Source organism: Bos taurus, chromosome 5 (assembly GCF_002263795.3).
Source record: "Bos taurus isolate L1 Dominette 01449 registration number 42190680 breed Hereford chromosome 5, ARS-UCD2.0, whole genome shotgun sequence".
NCBI classification, from domain to species: domain Eukaryota; kingdom Metazoa; phylum Chordata; class Mammalia; order Artiodactyla; family Bovidae; genus Bos; species Bos taurus.
In genome coordinates this window covers 827,937-849,849 of record NC_037332.1, presented here as the reverse complement: position 1 = coordinate 849,849, position 21,913 = coordinate 827,937, and the positions used below count along the sequence as shown (strand labels likewise).

Here is a 21,913-nt window from a genome sequence, read left to right as displayed (position 1 = left end):
TGGAGTTTGCCCAAACTCATGTCCATTGAGTTGGTGATGCTATCCAATCATCTCATCCTCTGTGAATAAGAGGATTAGAGGTATCTATATTTCTTAGGTATCTCTAATCCATCATGGTCAAAAAACAGATTTTTAATTACCATACCATTTTGCTTCAATCTTAAAAACACGATAGATTTTGGTGATCCAAAGTCTGTATTCTAGTACATACTTCCATATTTTCTTTATGTGACCTTTATTGGTTATTAACTTTATGTCCAGGTGAAAATCCAGAATATTTTAGAATAAAAATACTCATAAAAGAGGAAGAATATTAGTACCCATTCTTCATAAACCATATTGCTACTTCACATTGACATTTTCACTCACATTTTTTTTTTTTTTTGAGCTAGAACTAATACTGAAAGTAGATATGGTGGTTTCAAAATGTCCTACAAAGGAGAAGAGGGATCATTCTCATACCAGATGCTTCTTGTTCCTGGTGAGAATATGCAGAATGTTTTTATAAGCCAGGCTCCATAAGCACACAGGATAGGAAGCACAGAGCATTGTGTTCAGATGAAAGCATAAGAGGAATGTTGGTCTCTAGAATGCTGGAATCGGATCGGAGGACAAGAGCCAAGCTTCTGCTCCTATAAAACGGATCGTAAAACCCATAAACGAGCAACCTCGATTTTCCAAAAATAAGAAAAAAGTTTTATAAACGAAGTGCTAAAGAGTACCCAAACTTTCTCTTCACTCCTTTTAGAATGCATGACCTCATCCCCTCATGCACTGGCACGTTCGCACCTGAGCACAGTCATAAGGAAGAGAAAATGCAGCATCGTTTTCTTGCTACTGTTATCAGCCTTTGAAAAATGAACTGAATACTCAAAATGCCAAAAATGGCCTTCTAGTATAGAGTGATGGTGATAATGGGAGGCTATATAAAAGATGAAAAAAAAAAAATGTAATCTTTTCTCTAAAACACGTGGTTTGGTTTTTCAGTACCCGCTCCACTGACAGGCGCTTCCCTGGTAGCTCAGATGGTAAAGAATCTGCCAGCAATGCAGGAAACCCAGGTTCGATCACTGAGTAGCAAAGATTCTCTGGAGTATGAAATGGCAACCCGCTCCAGTATTTTTGCCTGGAAAATCCCATGGACAGAGGAGCCTGGGGTTACAGTCCATGGAGTCCCAAAGAATCAGATATGACCGAGCAACTAACGCTTTCACGCTTTCCACTGACAGATGTATTGGTTAACTAGATTTTTGAAGCAAGAATAGAAACAAGAAGTTGTCTTCCTCTCTGGTTGTGTAAAATTCAAGAGATCTGAGCATTTTTGTATTATTCCGTGCCATACCCCCAGGATATAGTGGATATTCAATAGATATTTGCTGAAAGAATAGTCTACTAAATAGTAAGTTATCTGAATATGTTAATTTATTTTTAAAAAATAATAACAAAGAGCATTTGTTTTCGTTCACATAGTAATGAGGAAAAAACTTCCTTTTTAAACTATTGTTACCAAAATATCTGGTTACTCAAAATATCTAGTTAGTATATATTTATATGAATATATATACTAATATATATTATATATATAATACTAGATTATATACATATATGTGTGTATATGTGTATCTATATATACACACATATATCTATATAATCTTCCATGAAGGGAGGGATTTTTATCTTTTTTAGTAAGCTGCAGTGCTTCCAGCTCCTAGTATCATGCATGGGACATAGAAGACATTCAAAACATTGGTTGAATGAATTATTAGGCATATGTTGTAGAGGAAACATAGTGATAAAATTATGGACCTCTTATCAATGTCTGTTTTCTGGTTTACACCCCAAATGTAGGCCTAATTTGCTTGATGACCTAGAGGAAATGCTGTATAGGGTATCTGACTGTTCTATTCATGCCCTTTCCTCTGTTTTGAAACAGGGAATCTTTCTTTTTTCTGTGCCAGGGTTCCCATACTGATATGAAAACCTAGGTTAATACAACTGCTTTGTGGAGAGACTTCATGATTATTCAGATTTCAATCCTCATCCTGCTTTACTCTATGCAGTCACTGTATGAGATAATACTTGACATGATTAGAGCATTAGGAAAACTTTATCTAAATTTACTGAGACTTTTCCTTCTGCTCTACAGCTGTCATTTCCTGTGATATCCCAGTCTTCATTGTTTCTCCTTTCAGACCTGGGCTTTCACTGGGTCTAAGAGTTACTAGTGACACTCTCCACGCCCCTCCTGCACCTGCTGTTTGTCACTGTTAACTATGTTATATGACAATTTCTCCAAGTCTAAGGTGCTAACTAACTCATAATCACTCTATGTAACCCAAGAGATGGTTTATGCAAGTGGACAGAATACTGATATGATCATCATGAGATCTCATTTCTAGAAAGAGCTCTGCCAGTTTTGTGAGCTTGGGGTACTCAGTCTACCTGAGATTCCCTTTTCTCATGTGAGGATTTGTCTAGATCATTGTTTCTACATAGATCCATGTATATGTCTTTCAAAAATATGTTCTGAGGTCACATTAATTTGGGAATTGCTGTGTATATACTTTGTGGAGCTTCCCAGGTGGCTTAGTGGTAAAGAACCCACCTGCCAGTGCAGTAGATGATGGAGACTAAGAGTTCAATCCCTGGGTTGGGAAGATCCCCTGGAGAAAAGAATGGCAACCCGCTCCGATTTCTTACCTGGGAAATCCCATGGACAGAGAAGGGGCTTGAAAAGAGTGGGACACAACTGAGCAACTGAGCAAACCCATAGACACCCCGACACACCCACCTACCCCCACCACACACACACACACTTTATCACCTACTTGAACATTAGCAAGTTAAGATGCTGACAAGTCCTGAAACAAAGGAAATAATTTACTTGGTAATTGACTTTTATTGTGGGGAGAGGAAACATCTTGGTAGTTCCTTTGAAATTTATGAAGGAGTCTCAGTTGAACTTTCTAGAAGTCTTGGCTGTAATTGCACATCCCTTTGTTTTCCATGCTAGTTGCTGTGGGCATAGAGATAAATAAGTCAGGATCTTGGCCTTTCATGCATAAAAATCAATGTTATAAAGGACAGTGATTTTAGACTAAAAATTTGTTCAAATTTTAGTGGCATAACAACTGAGAAGCAAGGAGGTCTTCCCAGAGTAGGGGCAGTGAGTAAAGAAGAACAGGTTTCCACAGGTGAAATGCCATTTGAGCTGAGCACCAAGAGGTGGTTGCAATAACTCACCAAGTAGGGTGTGCTGCATGCTGTTGCTTCAGTCATGTCTGACTCTTTTGTGACACCATGGACTGTAGCCCACCATTCTCCTCTGTCCATGGGGATTCTCCAGGCAAGAATACTGCAGTGGGTTGCCATGCCTCCTCCAGGGCATCTTCCTGATCCAGGGATCCAACCTGAATCTCCTGCATTGCAGGCAGATTCTTTACTATCTGAGCCATCAGGGAAGCCCTCACCAAGTAGAGGAGGTAGGAAAGAATATTCCAGGCAGAAGGAGCAACATGCACAGAGGCATAAAATCCCCAGGTATATTCTAGGCCTGTGAAATAATTCTGAGGTTATGGAGTCTAAGAGTGGAGGTTACCTAGGGAGAGAGGAGCAGGAGAAAGTTCTGGGAGATGTTTTAAGTCCCCTTCTGTGAAGTCTGAAATTTATCCTGTAGGTAATAGGAAGCTGTCCTTAGAATGGTTTTTAATCAGGGGAAGTATATGGCAATAAGTATTTTACAGAGGGAATTATGGAAAGACAAGAGAGAAAATTCTGGCATGGTAAGACAGGAGAGGGATGAGACTGGTAGGAAAACAAATTATGATTTTATTAAAATGTCTCAAGTAAGAGATGATAAAGAGTTGAATGACAGTGTCAAAGGATGAGAAGTAAGAAACAGGTTTGAAGGCAATTTAGGAGCTCAGCAGACCATGGGAAATGCTTGGATATGAGGCAAAAGAGAGAAATACAAAATGACTGTGTAGCATTTGGCCTGGGCAAATGTTGGTGATTATAAAATTTACTAAGACAGAAACAGTGAGATATTTCATATAGATTTTGTATTGGACTGAGGATTCTATTACACAGAATAATTTTCCTGTAAAAACACATAAATTTTCTTTTTGTTTCAGGGTTCAATAATAATTAAATCAAAGACTATATATACATATACATATTAAAGGAGATTCAGTATCTACAGAAAAATCTATTTCAAACTTAAGTTTGATAGGTACTCTCAGTACATTCTTGTCAACAAAACAGCATTTTAAATCTATACATTTCTTTTGATTTTACCTCTAAATGATCGATAATCATTTCTAGGACTATAAATCCATTTGTTTTTCATTCAGTCAGCAACTCTCTTTCAGCCATGGATAGTTCTGTATACATTAATATCTCAGTAGAAGTTTGTGAAATTATTTTTATTTTCTAGGAGGAAACTGCTCAGGACACCAATAATTTTGTGATTATTCAAATGTTAAGCCAGTATTTTGTGTGTGTGTGCTCAGTCACTCAGTCGTGTTCTACTCTGTGCAACCTCATGTACCATAGCCCGCCAGGCTCCTCTGTCCATGGGATTTCTCAGGCAAAAATACTGAAGTGGGTTGCTATTTCCTCCTCCAGGGGATCTCCCCAACCCAGGGATTGAACCCACATCTTTTGTATCTCCTGCATTGGCAGGAAGATTCTTTATTACTGGAAGACCTGGGAAGCCCTCATTATTTTTTAAGTAACCCTAAATTTGGCCTTAACTCCAAATATTATTGCCACTATTACATTAAAAATTTAATATTTAGGGAATGGGATTTTTCAAAGTCATCTTTGTATGTCATTGAAAAATTAGAAAAATATTCTTTTAACTCATCAAATTTTTAAGAAGTCCATGCTTATTTAGTGTATAGAACTTCACAAAGATTTAAAAGAATAATTTTCCCCAACAATCTTTTGAAGTATAGAGTTCTTCGACTGGGGGGAAAAGGAACTCCCCTTTAGAAGCAGGATGTGGAAATTAGCATGACCCAAACTGTTTACACAAAAGCAGTCTACACCTCCCTGATTAGGGCAGGCAATTTTGCCTTTACCTGTGACAGCTGCCTTTTATTAGTACTGGAAACAAATTGTACAATCTATGATCACTGAACTATGACTACCTTCTTATTCTCAATTTTCTGTTCAAGAGGACCAGGGTATACAGAAACAGAGTCAGTGGAGAGAAGCGTTGTTAGATACAGTTTTTCAGAGGAAGAGAAGTACAGTGCCCACCTTTAAAACCAACTGAGCTATCAGAATGGCTACATGTTGGAAAATGACCGCAGTAGTGACAGAGGGTAACTCTTGAGAACTTTTCCCCTTTTACTTCACAAAGAAATAAAAATTAAAAAGCTGAACAGTCTTAGGATGGACAGGGCAGCTTCTCCCTCCCCACTTCCCTTAGCTGCAATGCATTTAAGGCAGCTTCATGGGATTGTTTTGATTTAAATTTCGAAGGCAGGTCTAGGTAATGGTTGTTCTCTTCTGGGGTTAAGGATAAATGATTGCTGTAGCTAAGCCTGAAGACTTTGCAGATTTCTAAATGCATTTTGTTGCATCGAGAACAAATTTTGTACTCTTGAGAAAAGGCAGTGCAAAAATGAGGTGACACACAATGTCCCTTTATCTTAGGGCAAAACAATCTTATTTCCCTGTAGTAGAAGTAGAAGCAGGGCAAGTCAGTTTGTGTTATCTGAATCCAACAATGTTGTATTACGGCTATGCCCTTCTCTCCCTGCTCCAGCCCCTCTCCCTTAACCTAGTAGTTACTTTAGGGGAGGCAGTTTTGGAGGAAGGATCATAAATATTCTGACCCAATACCCCAGGAGCCATGGCAAGCAAAAGAACACACCTGCCTAGAGATAGTCCTTGTGATATTTAAATGTGTAGGTTAATTTTTTTATCCACTTTAATAACCAGATTATCACTCTCCCCCCTCCACTTCTTTGCTTTCTATTTTTGCTCTGAAGGTGTGAATGCAGAAATCTCTGCAGGCAAATTACTCCAGAGCCATCACAGAACAATCCTAGAAGGAACAGTTAAACTCACAGTATCAGGATTCCTGATCCTTTCCCAACATGGCAGGTGTAAACGTCTGTATAAAATGTTCTATGTTTATCTTCAACTTTGTGTTCTGGGTAAGTGTTTTTCTTGTAATTATCAATTTTATGCAAGAAAGGGGATCTTGATACAAATAGCATAAATGAGAACAGACTGCACTAGAGAAATAGGAGGAGGAGGAGAAAATATTTTCCATTGACTTGTTAGAACGTGTTTGTTCTTTCTTTGGTTATTTCAGTATTGAAAATGAGACAACGACCCCAAAAAGTGCACCTCAGGTTCTGTGGGGATAGGCATTTCATAAATATTTTGGTATTGTTATAAAACAATCACAGAGGAAAAAATATCCCTTAACTAAAGGACAGTTCTTAGTTGTATATCACATAGTTTTCCTTAGTTTAAGGACTCTGAAAAATCTGATCTGATTCCACCTGGAGCCCAATTCCATAATTCTAATCTTTACACCTGGGTTTGAAACAGATGAATGGTCAAGTGTAAAGACATCAGAAGAGGATCATTTATTTTCAAAGGTCCAAAGAAGAAACAATGGTCATTCTAAACTTGAGAGAGAAACAATAAAATTATTTAATCATGGAAAGATTAAACTAAGCCACTACTTTTGAATCAGAAATTCAAAGCTAGTATTTTGATGTATTATCACCTCATCTTTTATTCAATAAAGTTTGTGTTTTAGCCAACTCTTATATTTCTCTTGAAAGTCTACTGACATAAGAAATAACAGATTGATAAACAGCATCTAACACTGAAAAATGGAAAAATGAGATATCAATTGGGATGTTGGAAAATTGATGTTGTCATTTGTAATATAAGTGGTTCCATTAAAGATTGTTTAAAAGTAAGTCAGTAGGAATAGCTCAAAATGCTTAAATGAAAAAATTATTTTGTGTACTATATTGAAAAATGACTTATACAGTATAAGCAGAAGAAAGTTCTGTTTTTTTTTTTTTTTTTCCACCTGGCAAATAGGCAGCTGGTATCTACATGTTGGTAAATTTCTATTTCCTATTAAAATAATAATATTCTTAATCAAACTTAAGTAGAATGTATACCGTCTTACTGCCCAGAAAGACTTTCAATGTCAGTAGTCCTAATGAGTACAAGTGATATATTGGTAAAGTAAATAAGAGAGAATATAGATAAATAAAATAAAGAAGTTTTGTTCTTTGTGCTTCCTCTTTTCTTTAGAAAAATGGGCTGCTTTTGCAAATATTAAATGAGGCACATGAATACAATGCCAGATTTTAGAAGTTTGTTCTGATCAATTTCTCCCCTTTGAAATATTTAAAATTGATTAAACACTGAGAGTAGAATATAAACAAAGAAATGCCTATGTGCTTTGGTTGGCTTTGCTTTTAAGTTTTTATTATGGAGAATCTCAAACATTCACAAAATATAAAAGGGTAATCAATCCCATCAGCCAAGCCCAAGAGCCATGAAACCATGGCCAGTCTTTCCGTATTGATATTCTCATATACCTTCCCCCACCCTGCATATTATTTTGAAGCAAATCCTGGATATACCATTTCATCTGTAAATACTTTAATGTATATCTCTAAAAGATAAAGAATTCTCTTTTTAAACAATGCAACCATCACACTAAATTAATGACAATTTTTAAATTGCTTATCAAGTATCTATTCAAGATTCAAATTTCCAGTTGCCTCACAAATGTTCCTCTTTGAATCTGAATACAAACAAAGTCCAAACACTGTGATGCGTTCATATATCTTTTATGTCAGTTTTCATCTTTAGGTTCTCCATCTAGGTTCATCTCCCCACTCCTCCCCCAGAAACTTCATATAGTTGCATGTTTGGTTTGTCATATATTTTCCATGATCTGGATTTTTCTGTTTGCATATCATAGTCCATGGTAACTAAAAAGCCTCTTGATGAAAGTGAAAGTGGACAGTGAAAAAGTTGGCTTAAAGCTCAACACCCAGAAAACGAAGATCATGGCATCCGGTCCCATCACTTCATGGGAAATAGATGGGGAAACAGTGGAAACAGTGTCAGACTTTATTTTTCTGGGCTCCAAAATCACTGCAGATGGTGACTGCAGCCATGAAATTAAAAGACGCTTACTCCTTGGAAGGAAAGCTATGACCAAGCTAGATAGCATATTCAAAAGCAGAGATATTACCTTGCCAACAAAGGTCCGTCTAGTCAAGGCTATGGTTTTCCTGTGGTCACGTATGGATGTGAGAGTTGGACTGTGAAGAAGGCTGAGCGCCGAAGAATTGATGGTTTTGAACTGTGGCGTTGGAGAAGACTCTTGTGAGTCCCCTTAGACTGCAAGGAGATCCAACCAGTCCATTCTGAAGGAGATCAGCCCTGGGATTTCTTTGGAAGGAATGGTGCTAAAGCTGAAAGTCCAGTACATTGGCCACCTCATGCGAAGAGTTGACTCATTGGAAAAGACTCTGATGCTGGGAGGGATTGGGGGCAGGAGGAGAAGGGGACGACAGAGGATGAGATGGCTGGATGGCATCACTGACTCGATGGACATGAGTCTGAGTGAACTCCAGGAGTTTGTGATGGACAGGGAGGCCTGGTGTGCTGTGATTCATGGGGTCGCAAAGAGTTGGACACTACTGAGCGACTGAACTGAACTGAACTGATCCATGGATAGTTTAATGTGTTCCCTTGTTTTCTATATTATCTCTAACTTAGTAATTGCATTTGGCAATTTAATAAGATTCAGGTTATTATTTGCGGTATATAGGGGATAACTAATTTATAAGTGATATTTTGTTCTTTCATCAAAAGGTATATACTCTCTGACCATCTCTCTTTTTGTGATGTTAGTAGCTATTGGTGCTTAAGAACCTAAACCTGTCAGTTCATTAAGGGTCTCAGAGAGGTGATATCCTATATTTATCATTCCCTTCATTTATTAGCTGGAATACTTTCAACAAGGAGAGATTTAGCATTTACTGATTGGTTAACATTAGTGCCAGTTTTTATATTTTAAGAAAGAAGCATAAATGTTTTTACTCTTTACTCAACAGATTTCAAAATGATGAGTTAATTTTCTGTTATCATACAGCAGTAATAAGCAAGTAGTTTTTAAAATATCCTTAAAAAATAATACTATCACCATTCTTATCCTCACTGATGTGTAATTTATTCCATTTTTGGCAATGGGAGCATCTTCAGTTTGGCTCCTGAGTTCTTTTTACATGGCCCTAATAACTTTGATAACTTCTTCACTATTTAGGATAATAAGATGTTCCAGGCTCACTTTCTTGTTTCCTACCCCAGCCCTGGAATCGGCTATTTCTCCAAGAAGTCCTGATACCTGTTTTTAAAAAGCTGCAACCATTGTCTTTTTATGATACACAATATATACCAGCCATTTAAACAAACTGAAATAGAAATATGCTAATAAATATGCTTCTATTTTAATAACATGTCTCAGAGTCTTCAAACTAGTAACAGTCCTCAAATTATAAAATAGTCAAAATGTATCCCTGTTGTATAAAAACAGCATACAAAATTTTGATGACTAGTGTAAATACATAAGAGGTCAGTGTTTCATTAAATTGCTTATCAGGAATTTGAAAGAGATCTGAATTTTAAACTGAAATGAAAAGGACAGTCTAGGAAACAGGTATGTTACAGTTTCGGGATTATAAATTTACAATGAGCGTACAAGGTGAGCTGTAGACATCTGCACATGCTGTACCCGAACACTGTCACTGCTTTCCTGGGAAGCTGAGATTATTTTATGTTTACCTCTATCTCTGCTTTCCTGATAATCAAGTCTTTCTGATGATATGGATTTCAGTTAGATGTTTCTAACTTCCCTCAAAAGGCCTTGTTCTTCCCTTCAGCATAGTGGTGGGATTTACAATCTTTAGGTATCTTGAGTAAGAGCAATTGTCATGAAAAATGCAAGTGAAAGTCGCTCAGTCATGCCCGACTCTTTGCGACCCCATGGACTGTAGTCCGTTGAGTTCTTCAGGCCAGAATACTGGAGTGGGTAGACTTTCCCTTCTCCAGGGGATCTTCCCAACAGTCATAAAGGCTGATAATAACTTCTCAGCCAACAGGTGACATCAATATTTTCATTCAAAAGTTAGAGCAGGAGGAGTCTGTGAGGTTACGGAACTATTCCTATTCTATTCTTCCCTGTACTCCCAACCCAGAGTTCTCAGCTGGAGTTTTACAATCCTTCATAGGAAATTAGCAATTTGTCACATTTCTAATGTTTACTTAAGCAAATATTTTACAGTCCCACTGATGTGGTTTTCTTGTAGATATCCATGACCTTGTGTTTTCAAATGCATTCTTTCTGCTGTAACTTTCGAGAAGCTAAGCCTTTGTAAAGCAGGGCCAGATGTTGAAATAGCTCCAACATATGCATATGGTCATTTAAGCTAACATACCACTTTCTTTTGTGAGAGAACTTGAGACATGTCACATAAGTGGGCAGTCATTTCTATTGGTTAGAATAAGCAATTGAAGAAAAATCAGTGAAACTAAAAATCATTTTTAATCATTCATGCTAGAGTTTGATGCAAATTAGAGTGAATGAGAGGTATGGTAGAGAATAGGTAAATGATAGGTATAAAACCTATTTCTCCTATTGTGTTGAAACAGATAAACTACCCACATTTTCTTATGGTCCTATTAGATAAGTCTGGTTTAGGAGTGTTTTGGATGCTTGGAGTATCTTAGGGGTCTGGTGCTGAAGAAACCTGGCAGGTTGCAGTCCACAAGGTCACAAAAGAGTTGGACACGACTTAGTGACTAAACAATGATAATGACAACAAGCATGGAACACAAGGCCTGTAGCACACAGATACGGTGAAATCATTGCCAGAGGCAGAGATTGTGTAAAGGCCGGCTTTTCATGAAAGAAAGCAGAGTGAAGTAACTTTACTAAACCCAAATGGGGGAAGGTGAGAAGGAGGAGCCAGGTTATAAAACCAAATGTGTTAACAGCTGAAGGAAGTTGACACATGAAAAGTTTTGAAAAGAGCAGAAGAATGTCAGGAATTGAGAGAGTTCAGAAACCAACATTTCAATGTCATCGTTGCATTTTATATGGTACCTGGGCCTCTAGATTGGATGGGCCGAGAGCAGTTAAAACAGTTAAAGCAGAGTAGGGGCTTTTGGTGGCTCAGTGGTAAAGAATCTGCCTGCCAATGCAGGAGGTGCAGGTTTGATCCTTGTGTTGGGAAGATCCCCGGGAAAAGGAAACGGTAACCCGCTCCAGTATTCTTGCCTGGGAAATCCCATAGACAGAGGAGCCTGGTGGGCTATAGGCCATGGGATCTCAAAGAGTCGGTCATGACTAGTAACTAAACAACAACAAAGCAGAGTAGACATAACTATGAGATGAGATCCCTGAAAAATAAGGCGCGGTTATATTTCATTCTGATTGATGAAGTCCCCCAAGTTAAAACTTGACCATGACGAAAATGTGTGAACTTTGTAAATATAATGGTTTCCTACCACTATGCAGTTAGCTTGGAACTATAACAATGACAAAAGTCCTGGAGCCCAGAGGTCAAGAGCTGAACCTCAGTTTTTTCATCACCAGTTGTGTGACTCTGGGGAAATTGGTTAACCTCTCTGAGCTTTACAGTTCCTTATCTATAAAATGGGACTAGTAATAGTTTTAACTTTATGGGCTTTTGTGAAGTTTAGATGGGTTCATACATACAAGGAACTCAGAATAATGCTGAATAAATATTTAAGAAACAGGTATTTCAGCCATCATTGTATAGGGAGTTTTATGAGATAGCAATATGAAACCATTCTGCATAGTGAGAAGTAAATTCCAATGTTGGATTTTGAAACAGAAGAAGAAATAAGATGGCAAGAATTATGATAAGGCAAATTCTTTTAGCATAAATTAGAAGAATGGAAAGAAAGTGGATTTTGAAGAAACTAACAGACTGAGATGCAAATCCTGAATCTACATTGCTTTTGTGACCTGTTTTCCTGATAATGAAGTCTTTCTGATGTTATGGATCTCAGTTAGATATTTCTAACTTCCCTGAAAAGGGCTTGTTCTTCCCATCAGCATAGTGGTGGGACCTACAATCTATAGATGAGATATCTTGTGTAAGAGCAACAGTTGTAAAGACCTATGTTCCTTGACTTTTCTTTGCCTCAGTCTCTGCACTTGTTCAATGATGGTAATTTTATGTGGTAGGATCAATGGTGAAGATTAACTAATTTACTTTATGGAAGCTTGTGACTAAGGACTGACACACAATAATTCAATTAATGCTATTTTTCCAGTTCCAACAATCAAATTGCTTTTTAATTTAAAAATACTGGAATCTTATGTGATAGTATTTTAGCCCTACTCTTATCCTTTTTCAACCTCCTGGAACAAGAAATCTGTGGGGCTAGAGGGAGGTGCTCACTCCACTTTGGGTACATACCCCAAATATAGTCATGTTGGGGATTAGGGTTTCAACGTAGAAAGTTAGGGGCCACATAACTCAGTCCATAGCATACTCTTAAGCAAGTGTCAATTACCTAATTACGTAGAATGCTGGTTCAGACCAACTGCATCCTAATTTCATAGAAAGAAAGATGTCTCAGGAGAGCTGAGTGGCAACAAAAATGACTTTCTTCAAAGAGAAACCAGAAAGGGGGGTGAAGTGGATGAAGAAGGCCTAGTAAGTTCTGCAGTATCCACTGTGGGGACCTGGGGGCCCAATATATCACTTCATTTCCTTTTACAACCTTAACAACAGAGAGGAGGACAGACCTGGATGCTTATTTTTTAATTAATACTCCAAATTATTTAAGACATTATAAAAAGATCAAGAGTGAATGCTTTAAGTCAAACTGGAGAAAGGGCTCCAAGAACCATTATGAAGGTCAGTGTTACAACAATTGGGATAAAACAAATTAGTCTCAATCATGACTCTAGATTGATTATTCTTGATATAAAAGTTATTTAATTAATTTAATTCATAAATTATGCATTTCTTAAAATTGTCTCATGCATAATTCATTAAAAAGTCAAGTAAATATAATCATAATAACTATTCATATAATTAATGTTATTTTCAGTTAAAGCTGAAAGTCAGAGTGACTATTAAGACAATTAACCTAAATCTACCTGTGAAAGGGAGAAAAAGAGAAAGAAAGAAAAATGTCAGTCAACAAATTGAAATAACAAATAAAAATCCAACTGTTATAAAATTACTAAAAATCCCAGAGGGTCTCATTATCATTTGACATAAATTCTTACAGATTTATTTATTAACAAGAACCGCTAAAATGAGCATTGATCTCCATCTGCAAATGAAATTAGGATTTAGCAGAAAGAAGAAAAAGAAGTAAGAAGGGTTTTCAGACTCTAAAGTCTGTTTTTTTCAATGTTTTGTGCTTTACAGTGTGTGTGTGCACACCCATAAGATTACTAAATTATATAGGTTATTTGGTGCTTTGGCAAAGAGTTCTCTGGTAGAAAGCTTTGGTTTTCCGTTGTGTGTGTTGTGTTGAAGGGCAGGGCTAAATTTGGAGTGGTGTTGGATTTTCGCCATGTGACAGTTATCTCTTGGGAGATTCCAGTTTCTTTATTGAAATGAAGTGTTTGAATTTAGATGGTTTCTGAGATCTATTAGGGAGCATAGGTTTAGCCACTCATTGCACTTACTATTGCTTTCACAAAGCCCTGGGTCTGCTTCCACACCCAATGTAATGAGAAGCCACTCAGTGAAACAGCTCTTTGGGGGTTTGGAGCATACAGCCCAAACATGCATGAAAGCAAGGATGCCACCAGGTCACGGGGTTTGGAGGACTCAGACATTTCTCTGTCAGAGCACCGTGAGGCCAGAATAGTCTGGAAGCTCCTCTAAGGTCTACTGCTGTGTCTGTCGGTTACCAGGCTTGTTCTCAGCATCTCTGTCTAATAATAGATCTTTGATTTTTTTTAAGGCTACAACATTTACATCATAAACAAACAAAACAAAAAACCCAAACCTAAAAGACAAGGTTTTTTCTTACACTAAAGTAAAATGTGTTTCACATTTTACATGTTGGCCTTGGTCCAAATTAAATAATCTGGTACAGTCCTTACAGGAACTTAAGACTTTAGATACTGTTCCTCATCGTTCCTCTTCTCTGGGTAAGCTTTACTACCTAAAAGAGCTTATTTTAAAGAGTTTGTTTGGGCACAAAAAGTGTTGTAAACCATTGTTGTTTAATTGCAAATTTTGTCAAATGTTCTACTATTGCCTGTAGAACATGTATCTGACTTGAATCTTGTAGGAATGTTTGGTGATTATCAGTTACACCCTTCCTTTTAGGTTTAAGACAGCTTCTGAGAGACAAGCCCAGAGGCCTGATAAGGATATTTTTTCTTAAAACTGTTATGACATTACTTTTGTATGTTGTGTGAGTGTGCATGTGTGTGCTCAGTCGTGTCTGACTCTCTGTGACCCCATGGACTCTAGCCCACGAGTCTCCTCTGTCCATGGAATTTTCCAGGCAAGAATACTGGAGCAGGTTACCATTTCTTACTCCAGGGGATCTTCCCAATCCAGGGATCGAACCCAGGTCTCTTGTGTCTCCTGCATTGGCAGGTGGATTTTTTACCACTGCACCACCTGGAAGCCCTTTGCATGCTTAAATCTAGCAAAAACAGAGTTGAAATATGGAAAACCATCTTTCCTGTCCTCCATAGTGAAGATGACTTCTTGTCCTAGACCTATGAATGACTGTGAATGGGAAACAGATTATTCTTATCAAACTTTCCAACTACAGTGGAACATTCAAGCAATTATCTATACATGAATATTCCTCATTTATGTCTTTTAGGTTATAATGGTAGAATTAATGATAACCATTGTAAGCAGATGGCTAGGGTTGTATGGAATTAGAGTTTTAGTTTATCTTAGGCACACTCTAACTTTTTTTTTTTTCCTTTTTTCTGCAGCTATGTGGTGCCATTATCCTTTCTGTAGCTATTTCAATACGAGCAGGGAAAATTGGTCAAGAGGTAAATAAATATGTTATTCCACTGACAAAGTAGTTTATTTCTCTTATAGCAATGAAAGTAATGATAATAATAAAATGTTTTTATAGTATTTTCCTAACTGCCTCACATAATTATTTGTGCTAAGTGATTTTATAATTTAATTAATCAAGGTTACTCACTCTGTGCCTGGCACTGTGTTAGGCATTAATGAGTCCTTCTGGAGAACGGAGAGGATGTTACTCCCCAAATAGGAAGATAGCATTTAAAGTAGAGGTGAGAAGGGGCCAAAGCAGAAATTAGCCTTCTTCATTATTTGTTAAAGTATAGCCTGAAATTATCTACAGGATATAGACTGCTTTGTCTCTCCAACCAAGAGAAATTTTTGTACAAGACACTGACAATTAATTTGGCTGATTCCCAGGTGAGGTGGTACTCCAAAAGGAAAGACGGTAAAATGTTCTCTTGGAGAATAATTACTTGAATCTGTTTTGTTTTTTTAACTGTTTTAAAGGCAGCAAAATTCAAAGATAGCTGTAATGACTTGAGCAGCTGGTGTTGAGGGTAATCCCCTGTAACAGTAAAAGGCTGGTCATAGCCATGTAACTCAGCAGTTGACTGGTGATGTCCAACTTCCTGACATCAAGATAAGATTAGCAGGATCCCATTTCTCCCACCACATGCCATTCCATGGCTGCCAAAGCACTTATCAGGATTTCTGCAGGTCTGGAGGAAGTTTAGTTCATACAGTTAATTCTGTCTCTAGTCTTTATTTCCATACACATGGTTTCTGTTCCATACCACAGTGTCACAGTGTGGAAAGAGTGTGGGGGGGGGTGGGGGTGGGAAGGGTGTGTGTGGGGGGTTGTTCTGTCAATTTTAGTAAGCACAGGTGCCTGGCACCATTTCCTGACTTCCCTGTTTCCTTTCTCCTGTCTCCCTTCTTCTCAGGGATGTTCCACTCTCAAGATTATGATTCTTACCTCTTGCAGGGCAGTTACCTTGTACTCTGTTATCTGGATTCTCGCCACTGTTCAGGCTCACATATTCTATCTACTTCTAGGGCCATTTCAAAGTGTTTGCCCAAGTAAAGTTTCCTCTTTAATAGGAATATCAGTTCCTATCTAATAAGTATTAAGATATTCTTAAAACAAAAATTCAGGTAATGTATTATCTATTAAAACTTATTTGACCATGGTGCAATTATATGCTATTAGACATAATAACCTAGTTGAAAGAAAAAGCAAGTTGACATCTCTTCTGATTCTTTTTCCTAAAATGGGTGGGTTTTCTGGACCTTTCTTTTTTTTTTCCCCTCACCTTCTCTCTCTCTCACTGTTTCTTTCCTGTTTTTCCTTCTTTCTTTCCCTCCTTTTCTTTCCTCCTTCCCTCTTTCTTTCTTTTCCCTTTCTTTCCTTTCCTTTAAAATTTGCTTTTTAGAGAACCCAGAAAATCACAGTGGTGATTAAGCACATCTTCATTCTGAGCCTCGCCATGGTGAGGACACTGAGTCGGAGACAGGTGTGACAATGAGTTGATAACAGTCTATTCCATCTGGACTTTGTTGTTTTATACTGATAAATATAACTGTGACTTCTTGATGTCCTTGGATTATGAAATTTGAGCCAAGAACAGTATTCAAAAATGTATAGAATCATTGAGAAACTGGTGTCTGACTTGGGAACTCATAAATAAGCACAGAGATGAATAGCCATTGATTTAGAGGGTACTTTGGCCTTTTTTAAGATGGGTGTGCAACCTGTATTTCATTTTAAAATTTTATTATGTTTCTGGTAGATATGGGAATGCTGTATTTCCCCTCAGTGCTTCTGGTAAACAAACTTGGTGTTTAGTCTCAGAAATCACACACATTGAATGTATTAAAGAGCTGTCCTTGAGAGAGTTACTCCAAATCTGGGGATAAGAATGAGTTAATAGAGCTAGACATCATCTTGAGTTATATTTTGACTCTTTTACTCTGTCTCTATCCCTAACAAAAGGCAGTATTTTCCAGGACAACTTTAACCAGCTTGACAGATGAGAAATGACATATTTATTCAAAGTCAGTGACAAAGAATCAAGACTGTGCAGAGAACCAAATTTTACTACTGGAAAAACAGGAGAAGTTTTAGAAGGAGACCTGAGAGCAAACACAGAAAAAAAGGATGCCAGGATGTCTTTGTGCACAGCTTTTAGCAAAGCCATGGGTGCTAAAGTGTCCCCTAGAGATGCCTTGTTCTCCCTCAGGATGAACTCAGCCCTGCAGGAGGCAAAGTGTATGTGCAGCCATCCTAGGAGATCCCTTATAATCCAAAGAGGACCCTGAGCCTTCTTCTTCAAGGTTCTGTCCTTTCCTATAGAAATTCCCCCCTCATCCGAAGACACATAGAGACAGTGTTCTTCCAAGACAGCTTTTAAAACTCTGCTGTCTCTCCCCCGAGGGCTTCCCAGGTGGCACAGTGGTAAGAATCTGCCTGCCAATCAACGCAGGAGATGCGGGTTCAATCCCTGGGTCAGGAAGATCCCTTGTAGAAGGAAAAGGCAACCCACTCCAGTATTCTCGCCTGGAGAATCCTATGGACAGGGGAGCCTGGCGGGCTACAGTCCATGGGGTTGCAAAGAGTCGGACATGACTGAGCCACCATGCACACACATCTATCCCCTGAAACAAATACCTGAACTCAAATTTTCATTTTGTTTCTAAATAAGAATAGCCACTTGTTGGGCTGGTCTTAAAACAGTGATCTTCAGGTAGCCAGCACATTGCTTTCTGGCCACGTTGGTAGAGGGTCGCTATGCCCAGATCAGTCTCATAGAAGTGCTTCCGCCGCCACCGCCGCCAAGTCGCTTCAGTCGTGTCTGACTCTGTGCGACCCCATGGACTGCAGCCCACCAGGCTTCTCCGTCCATGAGATTCTCCAGGCAAGAACACTGGAGTGGGTTGCCATTTCCTTCTCCAATGCATGAAAGTGGAAAGTGAAAGTGAAGTCACTCAGTCGTGTCTGATTCTTAAGGGCCCCATGGACTGCAGCCTACCAGGCTCCTCCATCCATGGGATTTTCCGGGCAACAGTACTGGAGTGGGGTGCCATTGCCTTCTCCTAGAAGTGCTTCATTACCTGCCAAATAAGTGCTGGCCACACTCCAGGGACCTCCCAGGTGGCTCAGTGATAAAGAACCCGCCTGCCAATGCAGGAAACTCAAGAGATATGAGTTCCATCCCTAGGGTTGGGAAGATCCCCTGGAAAAGGAAATGGCAACCCATTCCAGTATTCCTGCCCAGAAAATCCCATGGACAGAGGAACCTGGCAGGTTACAGTCTGTGGAGTCACAAAGATTCAGACACAACTGAGTAACTAAATAACAGCAACAACATGCTGTTCATGTCTCACTGGTAGCTATTTGACCTACTGTTTCTATATCTGGGTTGTCTGACCAAAGTACTGATAACTCAGCTGGTGAAGCTTCAGCTGTCTTGGATATCTTAGGGTTTTCCTGACTGGCTACGATGTCATGAAACCACCTTGATGGTGAGTGGGTAGACCAGGTTTCCTGATGCTGCTTTTTTGGATTGTTATCTGTCTTTACTCAGATGCCATGCCTGGTTACTAACAAAACTGATTTCTTAGCTCCAATCTTAACAAGCAAACCAATTAAAAAAAAAAAAAAAAAGAGCCCAGAAAAGCCTGAAAAAGGCAAAAAAATCTTTAGGACATAACCAAGCTTTCTAAATATGCAATTGAAACACTATTTGTAAGCATCAACTCTTAAAGACAAAAGAAGCATTGGGTATTCACAGAGGCTGACCTAATTCCTTTCATAAGTGGGAAACTGGAGCCCAGTAAAGTTAGTTGACTTTCATGTTTAGAAACTACTATATAAGACTCTGAATATATATAGAATATAGATTTTGTTTTTAGTGCACTTACATCTTTGGCACATTCCTTCCTTCTGATTGTCAAACAAAGGCTTTGTCTAGGCTATGAATTGATTTTAAAAGTCTTTACAAATGTAAAGGTCATGAGTAGTAGTGAGTAGTAATAGTAGTCTGTGTTTTGGTATTTCCTGTTAAAGGCACACATCTGCATGCTGTGCCGCAGATGCCAGAAGGCACCTTCTTAGCTAGTGTAAGAACTAGTGGTCTGCCTAGAAATAATCCAGTAGATAAAGCTCCTGAGAGATGAATGGGTTCCTCACAGCATTCATATATCACGCAGGCACAAGGTTTCATTGTTTCATTGTGATTTGCTTCTGGTCATATCTGTAGAGCAAGAGATAGATTGAGGCTAGGTGTTATGATGGTGATGAAGGTTATGTATGTGGGGAAGAGAAGAACCAAATTATGCAGGGTTGGTTGTCCAGCCCATCATAAAGAGACCTAAGATGTTTTCCTCAATATCCCATTTCTAAATAGTCAGGCAAAATAAAGAGTTTCTGGAAGACTATAGACTATACTTCCTGGGAACAAGATAGACTTGATATGGAATATCAGGAGCTAGACTTATTTTCTTAGTTTAAAATATGGTTGGCTTGTTTTGGCAAATGTATAGACCTCTGTAATCACTATTACAATCAAAATGAGAAGAATTTTTATTAACTCATGAAAGTTTCCTCATATCCCTTTGCAGTCTGTTCCCTCTTTACTTGATACTCTGCTCAAAGTCCACCACTGCTCTGATTCCTATCACCATAGCTTAGATTTATCTACTCTTTTTTTAATTCCCCATCTGGATATTTTTTAAAAATAAAAATATAGTTGATTTACAATGTTATGTTAACTTCTGCTGTACAGAAAAGTGATTTAATTATACTGTACATATATATATATACATTCTTTTAAAATATTCTTTTCCATTAGGTTTATCACAGAATATTGAATACAGTTCCCTGTGCTATACAGTAGGGCCTTGTTGTTTACTCATTCTGTATATAATAGTTTTCATCTGTTAACCTCAAATTCCCACTCCATCCCCTCCCACCCCACCTCCCCCTTGGCAACCACAAGTCTGTGCTCTATGTCTGTGAGTCTGTTTCATAAAAGTTCATTTGTGTCATATTTTAGATTCTGCATATAAGTTATATGATATGGTATTTATCTTTCTCTTTCTGACTTACTTTATTTACTATGATAATCTCTGGGGTCTTTGATATTACTGCAAATGGCATTACTTTATTCTTTTTAATGGCTGAGTAGTATTCCATATTGTGAGTATGTGTGTGTGTGTATGTGTGTGTAGCATTGTATGAATATCAGACAATGTTGAGTATCAGACCTTGTATGAATAACAGAGCATATCTTCTTTAAAAAATTTTTTAAATTTTATTTTTAATTGGAGAATAATTACTTTACAGTATTGTGATGATTTCTGCCATACATCAACATGAATCAGCCATAGGTATACATCTGTTCCATCTCTCTTAAACCTCCCTCCCACCTCCCTCTCCATCCCACCCTTCTAGATTATCACAGAGCACTGGCTTTGGGTTTCCTGCATCATACAGCAAATTCCCACTGACTACATTTTACATATGGTAATGTATATGTTTCACTACCACTCTCTCCAGTCATCCCACCTTCTCCCCTGTCTACTGTAACCAAAAGTCTGTCCTTTATGTCTGCATCTCTTTTGCTGCCCTGTAAATAGGACCGTCAGTACCATCTTTCTAGACTCTCTCTATATGCATTAATAATGATATTTGTCTTTCTCTTTTTGACTTCACTCTGTATCATAAGCTCTAGGTCCATCCATCTCATTGGAACTGACTCAAATGCATTCCTTTTTATAGCTGAATAACATTCCATTTTGTATATACACCACAACTTCTTTATCCATTCATCTGTCAATGGACATCTAGGTTGCTTCTATGTCCTAGCTATTTTAAATAGCATATGTAGCATATCTTCTTTATCCATTCATCCACTGATGGACATTTAGGCTGTTCCCATGTCTTGGCTGTTGTGAATAGTGTTGCTTTGAACATAAGGATGCATATTTTTTTGACTTATAGTTTTATCCAGATATATGCCTAGGACTAGGATTGCTGGGTAATATGGCTACTCTATTTTTAGTTTTTGAGGAACCTCCATAGTGCTTCCTATAGTGACTGCACCAGCTTACATCCCACCAACCATGTAGGAGGGATCCCTTTTCTCCACACCCTCTCCCTCACTTTTTTGTAGACTTCATGATGGCCATTCTAATTGATATGAGATATCTCATTATAGTTTTGATTTGCATTTCTTTAATAGCAAGCTATATTGAGCACCTTTTACATGTGTGTTAGCTATCTTTATGTTCTTGTAGAAATGTCCATTTAGTTCTTCTGCCCATTTTTTGATTGGGTTGTTTTTGTTGTTGTTGCTGTTGATAGCATGAGTTATTTGTATCTTTTGTAAATTGATCCCTTGTAGGTCGCATTGTTTGCAAATATTTTCTCTCATTTTGTAGGTTGTCTTTTTGTTTTGTTTATGGTTTCCTTTGCTATGCATAAGCTTGTAAGTTTGATGAGATCCCATTTGTTTATTTTTTCATAGATTTATCTTTCTGGATTGCCATATAAATGGAATTATACAGCAGTCACTCTTTAGAATATGGTACATTTATCTCAACATAATGTTTTAAAGATTTACTCATACTGTTGAATCAGTAGTTTGAGGAATTTAGGCTTTATAATTTAACTAGACTACCATAAAAACATATTTATGATGCTACTTAGGTATAAAACACAAAATATGCCAATCAAAGATCACATCATGGATAAAACTGATCCTTCTAAACTTTAAAAAATTTTTATTTGAAAGCCTATTGCATTTCTTCCACCCAATATAAATCTTCAAAAGGCATAAAAT

At 37.9% G+C, this 21,913-nt stretch overlaps 1 protein-coding gene across 1 annotated transcript in view; it reads left to right on the top strand.

Moving 5' to 3' along the window:
• The window catches only part of TSPAN8 (tetraspanin 8), a 65,969-nt gene that overhangs the window by 25,314 nt on the left and 18,742 nt on the right, over window positions 1-21,913 (top strand). Inside the window, 2 exon segments of the mRNA NM_001079629.2 lie at window positions 6,003-6,170; window positions 15,026-15,088. Of these exon segments, the coding sequence (NP_001073097.1) occupies window positions 6,111-6,170; window positions 15,026-15,088 (123 nt within the window). The 5' untranslated portion in view covers window positions 6,003-6,110.